The 20547-nt window shown below is 42.8% G+C and overlaps 1 protein-coding gene across 1 annotated transcript in view; it reads right to left on the reverse strand.

Annotated features, from left to right (window-relative positions):
- The window catches only part of LOC126183986 (kinesin-like protein KIF16B), an 84711-nt gene that overhangs the window by 12740 nt on the left and 51424 nt on the right, over positions 1-20547 (reverse strand). Inside the window, exon 3 of the mRNA XM_049926338.1 lies at positions 13203-13521. Within this exon, the coding sequence (XP_049782295.1) occupies positions 13203-13521 (319 nt within the window). The remainder of the gene's footprint in view (positions 1-13202; positions 13522-20547) is intronic.

Consider the following 20547-nt stretch of genomic DNA (forward strand, 5'->3'; position numbering starts at 1 on the left):
CTGGAGGAAGAACAGAAAACAGCAAAATTGTCCACAAACAAGGAGCATTGGGCAGGACTCTGGATAGTGGACATGATACTGTTAATGGCGACGGCAAAGAGGGTGACACTTAAAACGCTGAGGAACACCATTCTCCTGCACGTACAAATCAGATACACATTGGCAACCCAATATCGAAAGAGGCGGTGGGAAAGAAAGGACCGAATGAAGATGGGGAGATGGCCACGAAAGCCCCACTGATGGATTTGATTGAGGATAAGGTGGTGCCAAGTAGTGTCATATGCCTTATTAATATCAAAGAATACACCTAGACAATGCTGGTTATGTAGGAAGGCCTGCTGGATGGCCGCCTCAAGCAGGGTCAAGTTGTCTATAGTTGAACGACATCTCCGAAAGCCATACTGAGAGGGGCTGGTCTCGAGCAGCCAAACCAGGCGACAGTTGACCATGCATTCCAACGTCTTCCCGACACAGCTCGTCAAAGCAATACTTCAATAACTACTGGAATGGGTTTGGTCCTTCCCTGGTTTGAGGAGGGGAATCAAAATTGCCTCCCTCCATGAGTCAGGGTACGTGCCAGATAACCATATCATATTAAAACAATTCAGGAGAACTTCCTTGGATGGCAGCAACAAGTGCTGCAGCATGCTGTACCGGATTTGATCATTACCAGGCACAGTATCATGAGCCACAGACAGCGCCGAATCCAGTTCCCACATTGTGAAGGGGCAGTTTTAGGGTTCAGAATTTGGAGACCGGAAGTTGAAGTGACCCCTCTTGATGGCAGTGCGGTAGCGGCAGAAATCTGGATCACAGTTAATAGTGGCGGTAGATTCCGCAAAATGCATGGCCAGTGTCTGGGCAATGTCTCTCGGTGCCGTGAGGAGACATCCTTGATGCAACAATGCCGTGACAGGTAGTTGGCCGAGTTTCCCAGAAATCCTCCTGATGGCTTCCCATACTTTTGTAGAACTATTGGAGCGGGAGATGGAGTTCAAGAACGATTGCCATGACTGTCGTTTGCTCTCTTTAATCACTCACTGCACTTTGGCCCTTGCCACCCAAAAGGCCACAAGATTGTCAGCTGAGGGACGGCACTTGAAGCGGTGCAGAGCTGCACGGCAGACTCGGATCACTGAGTGGCACTCAGTGGTCCACCGAGGGACAGGACGCCTCTTGGGATGACTGGATGACCATGGGATTGACAATTCAGCAGCATGGGAGATCACAGCTGTAACATGGTCTACCCATTCGTGGACGCTGGCACGGTGTTCCAAAACAGCCAGTTGGCTGAAAAGTGTCCAGTCAGCTCTGCAGAGGTGCCACCGGGGTGACACTGGTAATGCCACAGCCTCATCCAGGAGGTGAATCCAATGGGGGAAGTGGTCACTAGAATGGAGGTCAGCAGCAACCTCCCACAGAGCAGAATCCGCGAGTGCTGGACAGCAAAAGGAAAGGTCAATAGCTGATGACGACCCGGAAGCAGTACAGAAATGAGTGGGAGCACTAGAGTTGAGGATGTACAGTTCTTCAGACATCATGAGGCTTTCCAGAATGCGACCCCTGGGACAAGTAGTCTAAGAGCCCCATAAGACATTATGAGCATTGAAGTCCCCCAGAAGAAGAAATGGGTGGGGGAGTTGTCTAATAAGGTCTGTGAGAGCCTCAGAGTCTACTGCATCCTGAGGCGGTAAATAAACTGAACAGACTGTGAGCCTCTGACCCACAAGAAGGTCAACTGCAACTGCTTGCAAGTATGTAATGAGAGGGAGCTCAGATGAGTGGTGCATGTCACGGACAAAAACCGCAACACCACCCTTTGCCCTTTTCCCCATCAGATCATCTTTTCGATATACGGAATTGCCCCGTAAAGAAGGAGCATCAGTGGCCCGAAAATGTGTCTCTTGGAGACATAAGCACAAAGGGCACTCTCGTACAAGGAGTTGTAATTCAGCCACATGCGTCCTGAACCCATTCAGGTTCCACTGTAATATGGGAGCCAGTGACCAGGGTGGCTGAACTTTCACCCTGCCTCTGTGCTTTGGAGGAGAGCCCATACTGGCTGGAGATTTATTCCTGGGGCGAGAAGATTGCCCCCAGTCGACATCAATGTCCATCAGCTCCGATGATGACCCACGGGAGATGTCAGACAGTACGATGGCCTCGTCATCGGACCTACCCTGACTAGTCTCCTCATTTGGCAAAACCTTCACCTTCGGCGTCTTTGTCTTGGGGGGCTTAGAATGCAGAGCCTTGTCAACTGTTGGAGCTTTACTTGCCTGGGCAGAAGGCGCCATATGGGGAGAGGCAGGAAGTACCCCAATGTCAGCAACCACGTCCTTGTCCGACATTGCGGGGAGAGCCACAGGTTTCAAAACATCCACAGCAGCACAAGTGCACTGGCAAATGCAGGTATTAGTGCTAACACTAGCAACCTCTGTTTGCGTAGCAACAGAGGCCATTTGTAGCAATTTTTTCAGAGCGGAAGCGAAAGATGTTGTAAACACAGGAGGTTGCATGGCCTTAAAGAGCTTCGCCTCACCATAGGGGATGCGCTTAGATGTTTTAATCTCCTGTATCTTCCATTCTTCGAGATAGATGGGGCAGACCCGGCTCCAGACAGGGTGACTCCCAGAGCAATTCACGCACTTCACAGGCGATGAACAATCGGCTCCTTCATGAGCAGGCTGACCACATTTACTACAAGTGGCTATCCCATTACACCCTAACGTAGTATGCCCAAAGCGCTGACAGTTAAAACAGCACATTGGGTTGGGGAAATATGGCCGTACTGGCAAATGTAAGAACCCCACTTTAACATGCTCTGGGAGTCTCGGGCAACTGAACGTGAGAATAAATGAGTCAGATTTGACAAGGTCTCCATCAACTCGTTTCATAATATACTGCATGTCAACAATACCTTCTTCAGCCCACTCAGATTTTAACTTGTCTGTGGGGATATCCACCAAGTCCCTACATGTCACAACACCCTTACTATAGTTCAAAGTGGAGTGGAGCTCAGTCTCAATAGCGTACTCTCTGAGACATGTTGCTTTCCCAAAGAGAAGCGACTTGACAGGATCTAGAAGTCTCAACTAACAGAGTCCCATTGCGCAGTCACTTCATAGATTTCAGCGTTCCTGCAATTCCCTCAAGACCCTTGTGGATGTAAAAGGGAGAAACCCTCTCAATGCTACCCTCCTTCCATTTAATAATAAAAAACACATTCTGATTGTCAGCATGCGCTCTGTTATGACAGTCTGATAAACCTCTAGCTACACCAGGCGCTGGAGGACTCGCAGCATGAAGTCGCTTTTTTGATGGGGTGTGTTTTCCTACCAGTGGCCTACCCAGTCCACTGGTAGGGGGAAATGTAGAGGTCGAAGGGTCCATTGTGGTCCCACGAGCAGCTAGGGAAATAAAGGTCTGCTCAGACAGAGCCCCACATGCCTGAGTAAGCGTTATAAAACTGGGTTTTATAGAGGTTGGCCTTCCTCGCAATCCAAGCGGTCAAGCCAATATTACCATTCCCCGCAGCACACAACATTCCACCGCTGCACCATACAATGGTTGCAGAAGCATGTCCGAGGTTACGGTGACTGGAGACTGGCAGTGCTGACCAGTCCCCAGCTCAGGACCCTGGGGTCGCCAAGCCCGTACTCAGCAAATGAATGCTGAGCCCCTGGAGGCGAGAGTGGGGTGGGGCTGGGGTAAGGACGAGGGGAGGGGGGGGGCATAGGAGGAGGAGGAGGAGGAGGAGGAGGAAAGGAAGTAACAGAGGCAAAAGTTGAAGATAGTGACACCGGGTGGAGTCTCTCATAATTTTGGCGAGCCTCAGTGTAAGACAGGCAATCCAGGGGCTTATATTCTAGTATCTTCTTTTCTCTCTTGTAAGCCGAGCAATCTGGTGAGTGAGGGGAGTGGCAGTCAGCACAATTAACACACACAGGCGGCGGAACAAGGGCTACCCTCATGGATGGGGTGGCCACAGTCACCACACAAGGGGTCTTCCGTACAGCGGGAAGACATATTCCTCAAAACGCAAACCCCAAAAGCACCACATAGGTGGAGGGATGTACAGCTTCATGTCACATCTGTAGCACATAACCTTGACCTTCTCTGGGAGGGTATCCCACTCAAAAGCCAGAATGAAGGCGCCAGTATTGGTGCAGTTGTCTTTGCAACCCTTATGTACACGTCGGACAAAATGAACACCACGCCACTCCAGATTAGCCTGGAGTTCCTCATCAGTTTGCAGGGCAAGGTCCCTATAAAAAATGACTCCCTGGGTCATATTCAGAGATTGGTGAGGAGTAGTGGACACTGGGACATTGCCAAGACGATCACAGGCACGAAGAGCTGCGGATTGGGTGGCAGAAGTAGTTTTGATCAACACGGAGCCCAATCACATCTTACTAACAGACTCCACTTCACCAGACTTGTCCTCTATAGTTTCCACAAAAAACAACGGCTTTGTGGTGGTGAATTTGTCCCTCCTATCTGTCCTAGTACAGATGAGGTAACGGGGAAAATGTTTCAGCCCAAGACTGGGAGCCTGGCCCTCCTCCCATGGTGTAGCCAGGGAGGGGAAAGTTGCCAGGTCATATGAGACAGCATTTAAGGATCCTTCACCATTTGAAGAGATGGCTGTGTGAGAACAGCCAGAGTTTTGCAGCCTGCGCCAAGCATCTTCCCTGATATCGCCCACTCCGACCAGGGTCTCTCTCCATGGGCGTCACCCGGTCACAGCATGGGCCGTCTGGCACAGTGGCCGTTGCCAAGACTTCCAATGCTCCAAGAAGACAAGCAACTACTCCTTGGCATACATGGGGAGGGAACAGCTGAGGTATCAGCAGTGTGATCCCTGTGTTGTCAGGGGGCTCAGCCACATGGGTACATAACAGCCCCACCACAAGGACTGGCTACATGTGCTGGTGACCTAGCAGTGTGGAAGGGGGCTAGACTGGGGAAGTGAGAGGGGAACTGAGAAGGGAGAGGAATCCACACTGTAGATGCTAGGGAGGGAGTTCTTCCCTATATGGCTCACAATAAAAACAGGAAATTTTGAAGTGGAGATAAAACCTCAAGTGGGGACTAAAACGTCAAAAGGGTGAAAGAACGGGCAAAAGGAACAAAATTGCAACCAATACAGGAAATCAGGAGAATCGCCAGGTCAACATAAAGCAGAACACCAACAGAGGAGAAGGAGGTGGCAACAGGGAAGGAGCAGGGATAGGGAGGGAGGGGGCAGGGAGAAGGAAAAGCAGCAAGGTAATGAAAAATTATCTGCAATAGCTTGGGGCTCCATGTGCACCACACACGAACTTACGAATGAACCGTGAGCCCCCTGGGGAGGAAAGGGTGGGAGGGGGAGGGGAGTTGTTGGATTAAGTTGGTCATCTCAAGGTAAATAATAGCTTGCCTTGGAGGTGGTGGTGATTGCTGAGGTCATTCTCACATGCACTGCTATTTCTTCCATTGTGGTACAAACAGAAATTCACTCATTGATGGCATGGCAACAATGTAGCATTGGGAAATAGTCATCAGTGAAGCATGTTTGTTATAGAGCAACACGAATTGCAGAAGAGGAGTAAATGAGATGTAGTAGTTCTGGCAGGTGACAGTAATATCCATTACAGTTTCATTAGGTCATTACGTGCTGGGTGTCCGCATTAGGCTAGAGGGGTTAGAAGGGCCAGAAGGATCAGTTATGCCCCAGAATCACTACCTGTCACCAGTGGGGATGGAATCATATTGATTAACATTTGTTCAGTATCCAAATGAGTGGAGAGATCTGATGCCTCTGGAGTCACTGGAATGGCCTCCTCCTGATATTTCCCTTCTGTTTCACAACCTTTGGTCACTGAGATTCTTGTGAGGACTTATCAAAAATGGTTCAAATGGCTCTGAGCACTATGGGACTTAACTTCTGAGGTCATCATCAGTCCCCTAGAACTTAGAACTACTTAAACCGAACTAACCTAAGGACATCACACACATCCATGCCCGAGGCAGGATTTGAACCTGCGACCATACAGGTCGCAGCGGTTCCAGACTGTAGCGCCTAGAACCACTCAGCCACACCAGCCGACGAGGACCTATCCACAGCAGTTGTGGATAAGGATGAAGGGCAGACAACTCTGGCACCCCCAGGATGTGGCAACTCCAGCCAATAGTTGGTGTCAAACCTCTGATCTTGGTGTTTCTGCGGAAAGGGGTCTCAAGAGGGAGCCCTGCTAGAGGAGGAAGCTGCTTCTCTGGATGGGAGCAGGATGTGGTTCCCAAAGATGGGGCCATAGAAACCATGAGAGAAGGGCAGTGGCAGGATGTAAGTATTCATGTTTTTTTCTATCATCAATATATGACAGGTGCTCACATTTTGCATAATTATTGAGTACAACGCTAAAAGGTCTTAGACCATTAACGCATCATATCTAGTTCAAATGGCTCTGAGCACTATGGGACATAACATCTGAGGTCATCAGTCATCATATCTATTTATATCTGGATTTTCACCATATATAATGTGTTAATTGTCTAAGAACTTTTAGCATTGTACTTGATAATGGCATAAAATCTGAAATATAGTTAGTACAGAAGAAAAATACAGTAATACACAGTCAAATGGCGGTTTATTCTTTTAAAAAATACTGCATGACTGTGACTCAGCACAACTAAAAACGTTTTACAAAGGTGATTGTTTAAAGGGCTCTTCATGGAATGGCCATCTACAGTTGCCACATTTTATGGTATGTGGCGGGATGACATATGACCAAAGCATATGCATTGGAAGGACCTCATGGGCGATAGGACATAATGTTTCATTTCACACCTGTACACCATGATTAACTTCCTCTGGGAGGAGATTTGCTTCAAATACTAAGATGAAAGCAGCTGTATCTGTTCGGTTATTCTTTGGACATTTTTGAACATGCAAAAAAATGGAAACCGTACCATTTGAGATTAACCTATAGCTTCTTGACAATCTACAGTGTAAGGTTTCCTTGGAGCAGATTAGAGATTTACATGAGGCAATAGAGAGTAGTCAGGAGTACTGATTGCCATGCAGTGGACCTGGGTTAAATTTCCAGTACTGCTGGGATTTTTCCTCGGTGGGAGGACTGGAACAGGGTTCACTCGGCCTCGTGATGCCAACTGAGGAGCTACTTGACCTAGAAGTAGCGGTTCCAGGATATGAAAACTGACAGTAGGGTCCGCCATGTGCTGGCCTGACACCCCTCCATTGCACATCCAATAGTCCCATTGACTGAGGATGACACAGCGGTAAGTCAGTACTGATGAGCCTGCCAGGGCTCAAGGACAGAGTTCAGCTTAGTGAACAGTCATTGGTGAGCTACCCAGTCGTCCACATGTTTAAAGAGCTTGAGATTGTGCAGCAGAGGTGGCCTTAAAAGTGATCCATTGTGCATTTCTCACAGGGAGTCAACTACAAATTTATCTTCAATTTGTTCTACACAAAAATTATGGTGTTTTCACTGTAGAAGTATTCCCATTTACTCTAGTACATACCAGGTACTGAATAAATTGTTTTGCTCCCAACTGTCTAGCCCATTATGTAGACAATGTGGGGAATTGTGTTTTGTGTTTTATTCATCTCATGATGTACATTTGCAATCCATTTGGTTTGCATATAGGAGACATGTCAAAAATTTATAAAACAGTTACAATGATTTTTACATGAATAAATAATAGCACTATAATAAATAATAACACTATAAGGATATTTCTTGGAAGTGTAACACGTTGTCCAGCTCAAAAATTTCCAGTCTGTCCTGCGTGAATTCATCCACTGAGTACTAACACTTCAGTGTCATTACCTCATATAGCTTTCTTTTAAGTGAGTCTAAATTCATCTGCATTAACTTGTTCCCTTTTAATTTATTACAAATTTTCATTCCCATGAATTGAGGGCCCTGGGCATACAGTCTGAGGTGGTGGGTGGGGAGCATAAAATTTTCTCTGTTTCTAGTATCACATGAATGGACAAAATGGTCTCTCAAATAATTTATGTCTGGTGTACAGAAATATAATAATCTCATAAATGTATAAGGATGGCAGAGTTAAAATATTAAGTTTTCTAAATACTGGTCAATGTGGTTGTTTGTGATTTGCAGTGCACGTATTTTGTATGATTTTTTTTCTGTCTTTTTAGTTGGTTGGTTGGTTGGTTGGTTTGGGGAAGGAGACCAGACATCGTGGTCATCGGTCTCATCAGATTAAGGAAGGATGGGGAAGGAAGTCGGCCGTGCCCTTTCAGAGGAACCATCCCGGCATTTGCCTAGAGTGATTTAGGGAAATCACGGAAAACCTAAATCAGGATAGCCGGACGCGGGATTGAATCGTCGTCCTCCCGAATGCGAGTCCAGTGTCTAACCACTGCGCCACCTCGCTTGGTGTCTTTTTAGTATCTGCACTATTTGTCGAGTTACCCCAAAAAACAATACTGTACCTAATAATGGATTTGAAGTAGCTTGTATATGCTACTTTTTGTGTGTCCATGTCAGTTGCAGTTGATAATATTTGCACTGCAAATGCAAAGCTGCTCAGTTTATTTGCCAGGTATTCAACGTGTGCCTGCCAGCTCAAATTTTTATCTACATTTAAACCTAAGAATTTGACTGAGTCAACTTCTTCTATACCTTGGTTATTGTGTTCAATCTTAGTCTGTTCACATTTTGACTGTTTGGTTTTGAACTGCACCACAGTTTCTAGGGCACTGAGGGTACTGACCACAGATTTGGGAATTTTTTTTTTCTGAATCCTGATCTTCAACTAAGACAGAAGTATCAACTGCAAACAGAACTGATGGGGAGCTGATATTTAATGGTAAGTGATTAACATAAAAGAGAAATAGGACTGACAAGGGAACCTCCCCCCTCAGATTTAGTTATAAGTTGGCACAGTGGATAGGTCTTGAAAAACTGAACACAGATCAATCGAGAAAACAGGAGAAGTTGTGTGGAACTATGAAAAAAATTAGTAAAATATACAAACTGAGTAGTCCATGCTCAAGATAGGCAACATCAAGGAGAATGTAAGCTCAGGAGCACCGTGGTCCCGTGGTTAGCGTGAGTAACTGCGGTACGAGAGATCCTTGGTTCAAGTCTTCCCTCGACTGAAAATTTTACTTTCTTTATTTTCACAAAGTTATGATCTGTCCGTTCATTCATTGATGTCTCTGTTCACTGTAATAAGTTTAGTGCCTGTGTTTTGCGACCGCACTGCAAAACCGTGCGATTAGTAGACGAAAGGACGTGCCTCTCCAGTGGGAACCGAAAACATTTGATCACAAGGTCACAGCTCAACCGATTATTTCACAGGAAAACATGTCTGATATATTCTATATGACACTGGTGACAGCATGTGCGTCACATGACAGGAATATGTTGTCGACCCACCTAACTTGTACACTTGGCGAATGGGTAAAAAGATTCTTCTACCTTGCCCGATTTAGGTTTTCTTGTGGATGTGAATCACTCCCAAAAAAGTGATGAAAACATAAGAGTTTGACACATAAACTCAAAATAAAAAAACAAATTTTTCACTCGAGGGAAGACTTGAACCTAGGATCTCTTGTTCCGTAGCTGCTCTCGCTAACCACGGGACCACGGCACTCCTAGACGTTCGTTCGCCTTGATGTTGCTTATCTTCGCATGGACTACTCAGTTTGTATATTTTACTAATTTTTTTCATAGTTCCACACAACTTCTTCCTGTTTTCTTGATTGATCTGTGTTCAGTTTTTCAAGGCCTATCCACTGTGCCAACTTATAACTAAATCTGAGGGGGGTGTGATGGGGAGGTTCCCTTGTGAGCATAATATGGAGCCTTGTGGAACAACCTGAAATACTTTTTTTTTCTCCAGTCAGAAAAATAATATATGCCATTTGAAGAAATGCTAACTCTTTGCTTTCTGTTGGATGAGTAGGATTTAAGCCATTGTAGGGCACTGCCGCTAATGCCATATTTTTCAAGTTTGTAAATAAGCAATGTATGTTCAAATAACATACGGGTTTGCTGCCGGGTGACGTAGTCTAACACCGCCGATATTTCGACAGGAGCACACCCTGCCATCATCAGAAATGTTCTGATGTTGGCTATCTTTGGTTGTGCTGACACTTGTTCTGTGTGTGGTGTCTTTCTTGTTTCTCCTCTGTGAACCGAGGTACTAAATTTGCTTGCACATTTTTTCTTCCTTGCATTTGTGCCTTGAGAATGGCAGGGTGTGCTCCTGTTGAAATATCGGTGGTGTTCGATGACATCACCCAACAGCAAACCCAAAAGTTATTTGAACATTCGATTCACCGGGAAAAGTTAAGGTCTCACAAGGAATGTATGGTTTACAGAATCGAATACCTTTGTGAGGTCGCAGAAAATTCCTGCCATCTTATTTCTCTTGTCTAATGATGTACTTATTTTCTCAATGAAACTGTTTACTCCATCTATGGTGTTTTCCCCCTGCTGAACACCAAATTGATTGTTTAGAATAACAGAATATTTTGCAATGAAGTTTTGGATTTGTGCAACGTAAAGTTTTTCAAATATTTTAGGTAGGACTGGGAGAATTGAGATAGGATGATAATTTCCCATGATCTCTCTTGATCCCTTCTTGAAGAGTGGTTTGACTTCAGCATATTTCAGTTCCTCTGGGAAACAGCCCTCTTCAAAACATTGATTCATTATTTGAGCTAGTGGGTTTGCAGTTTTATTGTGTACCACTTTAATAACTTTGGTGGGTATTCCATCCCAACCTGCAGATTTTTTGTTTCTCAATGTTAGAATAGCATTTTCTACATCCTCCACAGAAACTTAAGAATTTTGTAAAGTTTTCAGAGTTTTCACCTAGGACAAAGCGATTTACTTTGTTGTGGCAATCTACTACATCTACATCAGACTTTGCTACATTTATAAAGAATTCATTACAGTACTCTACTATTTGAGTTGGATTTACAATAGTATTTCCTTCAATGTCAATTTTTGAAATTGCTTGGTTACAGGCTTTAACACCTAACACAGATTTAATGACTGACCACATTGCCTTTGTCTTATTTTTATGGTTTAAAATTAGCCTGTTATCTGCCAGTTGTTTTGCTGCCCTGACAACTCTTTTAAATATGGTTTTATAGAGTCTAACATATTTAGTGAAATCTTCTCTGTGCATTTGCCTTTTCTTTACACTGGAAATATTTATGCCCTGGGTAATCCACTTGATTTTTTTTATTTTATTGCTGTATAGTCTAGATGGAAATGTTTCATTAGACACACCAAGACAACTATTTAGGAATTTCTCAAAGTTTTCATCACTTGAGTTACAATGATCAAAAGGTCATGTTTTCTCTTTTAGCTTCTCACTAAACGTTAGCAAGTTTTCTTTGCTAAGTTCCTGCTCGTATGGGTTCTCACATGTGAAATGTTCCTGTCTGTCTTTGGCAGCTCAATGAATAATGCACAATGATCCGAAATACCTTGATCTAGACAAATTTTATACACATCTTCATATACATAATTAGTTAGAACATTGTCAATACATGTTGCTGATTTCCCATTGTCTCTGGTAGATTCAAGGAAGCTCAATTTGAAACCGTATTTTTTTTAGTAAGTCATTGAATCAAAGTGTGGCTACCATCACACATAATATCAATATTAAAATCAGCAGCTATTACAATTTTTTTCTTTTTTTCCTCTACAAAGGTCTTCTAGCATAATTTGAAACTTAGATAAGAATAGTTCTGTTGTTGGTGCCCCTGGAATTCTGTATATTGAGATTATTATAACATTTGTCAGTGAGTCCACTATTTCTACAAAACAGCTCTCAAACACACATTCTTCATTTAAATAATTAAAATAGTTTCTCATCTCATAAAACTTATATCACTATGTAGAAGTATAAATGAGCCTCCACGTGACTTGTTTCTTCTGCAAAAGTTACTTGCTGATCTGAAGTTCCCTATATTGTTTAGAATTTTAATTGTGTCCTCTGTAAACCAGTGCTCATTTAAACAAGCAACTAACATTTGCACATTCTGACAGAATGATTTCCAATTCATCTATTTTGGAGCTTTTGTTGTTAGAAGCACCAGTGTTTAAACCATTTATATTCCAGTGGATACCATACCTACTTTGACTATTATTTATGGGCTTTAGCACATTTCTCGTCAGCAGAACTGGAACTGTCTGCATTGAAATTTCTAGACCTCTCTGATGAGACAGCCAGATCAGAACAGCCATTGTGACAATTTAATTTTCTATGTCTGATGTGCAAAGTGTCTGCCTGATGCCATCTACTCCAGTCTAGGGCTCTCACTATGGACAAAACTCATCCACAGCAGAGGCCATCTTGCACAATGACTACTGTCTGGAGTTCTGATGCCCCATGAAGTTGGGAATCTACTCCTTGGAATGCATGGAAAGTTAGTATCAGAAGTGTGATCCATGTGTTGTCAGAGGGCTCCACTGAAAGGGTATGTAATGACACCACCATGTGAGACTGGCTACCACATTGGCTTTTAAGCACATGTATGAGTCTAAGCAGTTATTGTGCAGAGATTATCTTTAACACTATGTAGTGGATGCTACTGACAGCGTTGTTCTCCAGTTATTCCACATTACAGAAAAAAATTAAAAATGAAGATAAAACCTAGAAGGGAACTAAAATTGGTGTAATATAATTAAATGACGATGTCAAGGAAATAAAGCAGAACCTAGGCAACAGCCAGGTCAACATGAAAGGTTGCCTCCACGAGAAAGTAAGAGGAGTATAGTTGGAGATGGGAGACTGCAGCACGAGAAAGCAAGGAGATGCTACAATAGATTGGGGGGCCGTGCTCACCATGCATGTACTAATGAAAGAGTTATGAGCCTCCTTGGGGTGGTGGTGGGTGGGGAGGTGGGGGAAGGGGCCAGCAAGTGGCATGGACAGAGTGACAGTGTAAAAAATAAAAGAGAGGAAGGAAACAAATGAAGGAGATAAACAATAGAAAAGAGGTATTAAGTGCTGATGATCCCGAGTAAGTAATCTCATCTGCAAGCTGTGTGTCAATATTACAGATCTACAAAATTTAACTGATCAAATAACTTTCAAATTTAAATAAATAAAACAAAGTAGAAACAAAGTAAAATGAAGTTGGTGACACTTTGGCATTTATGAATGACTGACATATGTTTAATGTGCTACTGGTTTACCTGCTGCTCCAAACTGATTAGATTTCATTCTCTCATTTAATTTGTCAAGCTCAGCTTTTAATCTAAGATTTTCTTTATTAATTCTTTCTACTTCTTCTGCTTTTTCTTTTTCAAAATGTTCCTTTTCATTAATTATATTCATTTTTTCTTTCCTTTCATTTTCAAGCAAGCTTTTCAGAGATTTTAAGTCTTCATCCTTTCTCTGCAACACGGCAATCATCATTTTTTTCTCTGTCTCCACAACTCTCAAGGCATCAAACTTTCGTTTCATTTCGAGTAATTCTATCTGTGCCATCCTTAAAGCATTGTTCTCTCTAACCTGGAAACAAATTGAAAACAGGCAATCTTCAATAATAAATTGGTATCATGTACATTACTGACCAGCAATATGACCTCACATTCAGGAACATGCACAATATCATGAATGTGAAACGAAATCCTACCTTCAGATGCCATTTTATACTGAGTTACAAATAAATGAAATTCAAGCTATAATACAGAAACAGTCATCACATATTGCAAAACCAGGTAAAGAATCACAACAAAGAGCAGCTAGTTGTTGATACAAGATTTCACTGAGAGAAGCTCTGTGACAATGCTGTATCCTGCTACCAGTGCATGTGACTGATATATAATAGAGGGAAACATTTCACGTGGGAAATATATATACAAAAAAACAAAGATGATGTGACTTACCAAACGAGAAAGTGCTGGTAGATAGAGGCAATAAAAAACACACAAACACTCACACAAATTTCAAGCTTTTGCAACCCAAGGTTGCTTCATCAGTAGGCTTAGATGAAGTACCAATGTGTGTACTGAAACAATGCATAGGGATTATACAAGGCCCCTTAACAAATATAACAAATGAATCCTTCACATCAGGGGCATTTCCAGAGCAGTTAAAACAGGCAAGAGTTGTACCTTTGCTGAAGAAAGGTAATGCAGAAGACATAGCAAATTATGGGCCCATTTCCCTGCTGCCAGCATTCTCAAAAATAATAGAAGTAATTATGAAAGACAGATTAATGAATTACCTGAATAAAAACAATCTTTTAAGTGAATCACAGTTTGGTTTATAAAGTGGCAAACATATGGAGTCAGCCACATTAGAATTTACAAAAGTTGTACTTGATGCCCTTGATAAAGATGAGTGTGTCACAGGCATATTTTTGGATCTTTCTAAGGTGTCTGATACAGTCAACCACAAGATTCTATTAAATAAATTAGAAGCATTAGGAATAAGAGGAGTAGCTAATGACTGGCTTTGATCATACCTAACAGATACAGTAAAAAGAGTAGAGATAACACATACCTCAAATAGATCTAAACATTTAGTAAAACACTTATCAGAACCAAAATACATTAATATAGGGGTTCTGCAATGTAGCATATTAGGACCAATATTGTTCCTGATATACATCAATGACTTTTCCAGTAGTGTTACTCATGGTGAAGAAATCCTCTTCCCTGACGACAGCAATATTATAGTCACTGAGAAAACAAGACAACTCCTTGCTGAGAAAGCAAATAAAACTCCCAAGGAAGTTTATGATTGGTCAATAAGCAATAAAGTGACATTTAACATGAAGAAAACTAATGCCATGAATTTCAGTTTGAAGAGTAAAAATGACCATGTTAAATTAAATGTAGATTTTACCTCTATAGACTGTGTAACAAATGCAAAATTTCTAGGAATGACTATCGATTCTCAGTTGAAGTGGCGTGAAAACACAAAGGTACTTGCAAACATAATGTCATCAGCATTTTATGCCCTTAGAATCCTATCATCAGTGTGTAACATGTAGTGTCTTTTAGTTACATATTATTCACATGTACACTCAATTCTTAGCTATGACATTCTTTTTTGGGGAACAAATGCACAAAATATGAACACAATTTTCGAACTCCAGAAAAGAGCCATAAGAATAATAACCAAAAATAGTATTCAAGCACATTGTAAAGATCTGTTCAAAACACTGGGGATTTTAACTGCTCCTTGTGAATTCATTTACCAGTCAGTTGTACACATCAACAATAACATTAGGAATTACTGCACAGATAGCTCTGTCCATGACACTGCAACAAGAGAGACACTCAACTTACATTTACCAAGAAAAAAATAAACATAAAACTCAAAACAGCACTTTCTACCAAGGTTAAATTACCAAAAGAGATTAAAGAAATTGCAAAAATACACTTCTTCAAAAAGGCAGCTAAAAAGTACCTGTTATGCAATACATTTTATACACTGAAGGATTACTTAGCTGATACAGATTAGGGGCTTGATAAAAGAATGTTATACATATAAATAATAATAATAATAATAATAATAATAATAATAATTATTATTATTATTATTATTATAAAATATCCATCATTCCACATAACACCTTCAATTTGTTTTTTACCTCAAGATATGCATAGCACAATACTAACACCTCTTCCCCTTTCTGAGCTCAACATCTCACTCATTATGGAGGGATGCTGACTCAGTTTTTCAGGATAGCAAATGGAAAGTTGCGGTACAGAAAATGGCCCATGTGCTGTGACTGATAGTGAGATACGAGTGAACAATGTGACATTACATTATTTAGTAAATTATTTGTTAAAAAAGTATTGTATACCAGGAGTAAATCTAATGATTGTCTAACTAGAAGTCTGTAAATATATGTGTATACGAATTAGCTTATTTTAAATTGATCTAAATTTGTAAATATATCCAAAAACAGTGCTGGCAGGTCGACAGACACACAAACGAACACAAACATACACACAAAATTCAAGCTTTCGCAACAAACTGTTGCCTCATCAGGAAAGAGGGAAGGAGAGGGAGGCAACAGTTTGTTGCGAAAGCTTGAATTTTGTGTGTATGTGTGTCTGTCGACCTGCCAGCACTTTGTTTTTAGATATATTTTTCCTTTGTGGAATGTTTCCTTCTATTATAACCATATCATAAATTTGTAAATACTTTGACATGTCCTATATCCTTGTAAAAAGAGATCTACAGATGAATAAAGCAGCTACTACTACTACTACTACTACTACTACTACTACTACTACTACCACCACCACCACCACCACCACCACCACCACTACTAAATGATTGGTGACAAGAATGGGATAGTTTCTGCATGTACAATCTTTAAGTGCAGTTTCATTAAGTTAGTCATTATGGACACCATGCTACCAGTCCTGATTGAAAAGCTTACTTCAGAAGTGACCACTTTATCAGATTCCATGAATAGACAGAGTACCGTTCCACCAGTCCATCCATCCATTTTTCCTCCATATGATGATTCAGCTGAGATTTGGGAAGCTTATGAAAGAGAATTATACAGCATTTTTTGGCTTTCGGTGTGACAGACACAAATTTATGCAAAACCTCATTCCTCTCATGGATTCCACCTAATTACTGTGTCAGTTTGCCCCTTTACAAGAACTGGCAGCTCTTACTTTTGATTACATGAGCAGTTTTTTGTTTAACTACCACTAACGTATGTCATAGTGGTGCAAGAAACCAAACCAGTCACATAGAGCCTGGACAGCTGACTTCATGTCTTCAGCTGTAAGGGTCAATTTGTTATTGACTCTATGGTGCACAACGCAATTATCTGTGCAGCTCTGAACAAGGAAGTGTGCCAGAAGGAACTCCACATCACCTCCGTGTGTCATTCGCTGAAGGCTGCTCAGGATATGGACATGGACTAAACAGTGTGACTAATGCTTGCAACTTCTTCAAAGTTGTTTATCAAGTTAAGTGTCTTTCACAAATGCTCCAGCTACAGATCGACACAGGTGCTGTAGTGACATTGAATTCTCAAACCTCTGCAAGTTTAGACTCACTGCTGTTGACACAGGTCACATGGAAGCTGGTCAGTTATAAAAAAACAGACCATTGTGCTGTTGGTAAAATTTATGGCCTCTGCCTCTTGTAACTCAGTTGTCCGTTCCATTAAATTTTTGGTGGTTGATGATGCTGGTGTTGAGAACTTGTTCAGGATGGACAAATTTCAAGCATTTAAATTTTCTATCACTGGCACAGTTCACCTTATATCCAATCAGGTACAGTGTTCTCTATTGGAAACACTGTGTGAGGAGTTTTTAGGCTTGTTCTTGGAAAGTGTAGCATGTGCTGGGAGTTTTTCTGCTCATATTTTGTTGAAATTCATGTATCTGCCTCGTTTTTGTCATGTGCGTCCTATTCCTGTTGGCCTGAAAGATCAAGCAAAAGCAGAATTGGACAGAATTCAATCTCTAGGGTTGGTGCAATGTGTTATGGATAGTGATTGATCATCTCTGCTGACTGTAGTTCAGAAGCTGTCAGGGAAACTTCGCCTCTGTGGCAACTTCAGTACTACTGTCAATGCACAGTCGATTGTGGACACACATACCCTTCCATGCCAGGAGGAACCATTGTCAAAAATGTTGGGTGACCAGTACTTTTCTAAAATTGATTTGTCTAAAGCATATCTGCTGGTTACTGTGGACAAAGTGTCTTGGTGAGTTCTGGTTTTGAATACTTCTTTTGGTTTATATCAATATTTGCACACTCCTATTGGTGTGGCAAGCATTCCTGGTAGTTTCCAAGAATTTTTAGAGCAATTCACTATGCCTGTCCCAGGTTGCATTAATTATCTGGATGATGTTATCATGAGCTGCTCTGCAGCGCTGCCCGGTTTGGCTGAGTGGTTCTAGGCGCTTCAGTCTGGAACAGTGCGACCACTATGGTCACAGGTTTGAATCCTTCCTTGGGCATGGATGTGTGTGATGTCCATAGGTTAGTTAGGTTTAAGTAGTTCTAACTTCTAGGGGACTGATGACCTCAGATGTTAAGTCCCATACTGCTCAGAGCCATTTGAACATTTTTTTTTCTGCAGCAGATCACTTGAAAAATTTGCACATTTAGTTTTACGTCTTTTGGTGTAACCGCATGAAATCTGAGTTTTTTCAACTTTCTGTTTATTTGGGGTTTGAGGTCTTGCTGTTTGGGGTTCACCCTCTGCTGGACTCATCTCCACTGTTACATCTATGCCTCACTCCACATCCGTCACAGCTGAAATCATCATGTATTAGAAACAGGTTGATACCAAACACCTGACTTGCCGCATTTTTGTGGAGGTCATGTCCATTTATCTGGGAGGATGGTTGGTTGGTTGATTGGGGTTGAAGGGACCAAACAGCGAGGTCATCAGTCCCTTGTTTCAAATGTGGTCCATTATGATAGTGTGACATCTCAGAAAAGTCAGAACGATAAAAGGGAAAATGCTAAAAAAAGTAAAAGTGCAGTCATGTCATCAATGTTAAAAACAGCAAGTCAGCAAGAGAGCGAATCCAACACCATGCTAGAGGCAGGAAATATCCCACCTCTGAAGCAGTAGAGGCAAGACCACCTGCAACTTAAAAGTGTGCAACTGCTAGAATGTAGAAGTGCGTATGGGAAAAGGAGACTAATCAATCCTAAAAAGTGATAAAAACAGAGTAAAAGGGGAAGAAAAGAGGATCTCTGCCAGAGAACCAGTTCGACCATCCAGGAATTGTCAGCCAACATCAAAGGTAAAGTGCAGGGGAGTTTGTACTTAGCACACAGAGCCAAAAGAAGGGGGCACTCAACCAAAATGTGGGCTACTGACTGGAAGGCTCCACAACCACAAAGTTGGGGTGGCTCATCACGCAAAAGAAAACCATGGGTCAGCCTGGTATGGCCAATGCAGAGCCAACACAGCGTGGTCGAGTCCTTTCGGGAGAGGCGAAAGGAAGAACGCCACAGGCCTGGTGTCACCTTAATTGCACGAAGTTTATTAGACAGAGAGGTAGCCTTCCAAGAGTTGCCCCTTATTGTGTGAAGTGGGATTTGATGTGAAGCTGTAAATCCGCTGCAGGAAGGGTTACAGAAAATGGGGGGTAAGTGACTGCTCCCCCAGCCAAACGATCAGCGAGCTCATTACCTGGGATACCCACATGGCCAGGGACCCAAAGAAAGTCAACGGAACAAGCAGCACAGTGAATATCAGCGAGATGGTCATGGATGGCAGAGACCAAGGGATGGCGCGAAAAACACCAGTCAATAGCCATAAGGGCACTCATTGAGTCCGTACATAACAAAACGTGGTTGTGTTGGGACTGTTTAATAAATGTAAGGGCCTGAGAAATTGCCATCAATTCCGAAGTAAACACCCCACATGTAGGTGGCAGCAGATTTTCCGTTCCAACAGAAGATGTGAAGGCATATCCCACATGATCAGCAGATTTACAGCCATCGGTGTAAAAAAGAACAGCATCCCAAAGCTCCCATAAAATGGAATTTTTCGGACCTCGGTGGAGATCCATAGGAATTCGGGGCCAAGGAACTAACCGGAGGGGGGAGGGTGGACTGAGGTGGAGGAGGCTAGAGGGAGTGTGGAAGACAGGACAAAGAAGGAAGCTGAAAATCACAGCGAAGAGACGCAAGGCAGAGCCCAACCAGTAAACCTGCCCGAGGCCGGGAATCAGGTGGGTGACGTCCATGGTCTTGGAACAGGATAGAATAGGAATGATGAGTGGGAGAGGAACGGACAGCGATGGCATAAGACACCAGAAGCTGGGGCCACTGAACAGAAAGGGGGGGGGGGGCGATCACAGCTTCAACCAGGAGATTATCAACAGGGCCAGTAGGGAAGGCAACGGTTGCCAAATGGATACCACGAAGGTGGACTGGATCCAGCACGTGTAGTGTGGAAGGAGCAGCCAACCGTAAACATGACAACCATAGTCCAAGCGAGACAGCACTAAAGCACGATAAAGGTGGAGGAGGAGGGCACGCTCCGCACCCCAAGAGGTGTGGGCAAGGAAGCGGAGAACATTAAGTTTACGGAAACATCCTACCTTCAGAAGTCTATATGGGGCAGCTAAGTGAGCTTGTTGTCGAAAAGAAGACCCAGGAAACGATGCTGTGGGACCACAGGCAATCGTTGTGCATCAAGATAGAGCTCTGGATTGTAGTACGGCGACAGAAGTGGACAACCCACGATTTTAAAGGAGAGAACTGAAATCGATGTGAGAGGGTCCATGCAGGGGCATGCCGTATAGTTCCCTGGAGCTGCCGCTCTGCAGAGGCCTTCGAAGAGGAACTAACCCAAATGTATAGATCATCCACATACAGGGCAGGGGCGACCAAAGTACCGACAGAGGCCACACGTCCATCGATAGCAATGAGGAAAAGAAGTACACTCAATACAGAACCTTGTGGGATGCCCGTCTCCTGGGTCCGTGGATAACTAAAAACAGTACCACCCCAAGCCCTGAATGACCGATGGAACAGGAAATGGCGGATAAAAATCGGGAGTGGGCCCCGAAGACCCACTGA

The sequence above is a fragment of the Schistocerca cancellata genome, chromosome 4 (assembly GCF_023864275.1).
Source record: "Schistocerca cancellata isolate TAMUIC-IGC-003103 chromosome 4, iqSchCanc2.1, whole genome shotgun sequence".
Taxonomy (NCBI): Eukaryota; Metazoa; Arthropoda; class Insecta; order Orthoptera; family Acrididae; genus Schistocerca; species Schistocerca cancellata.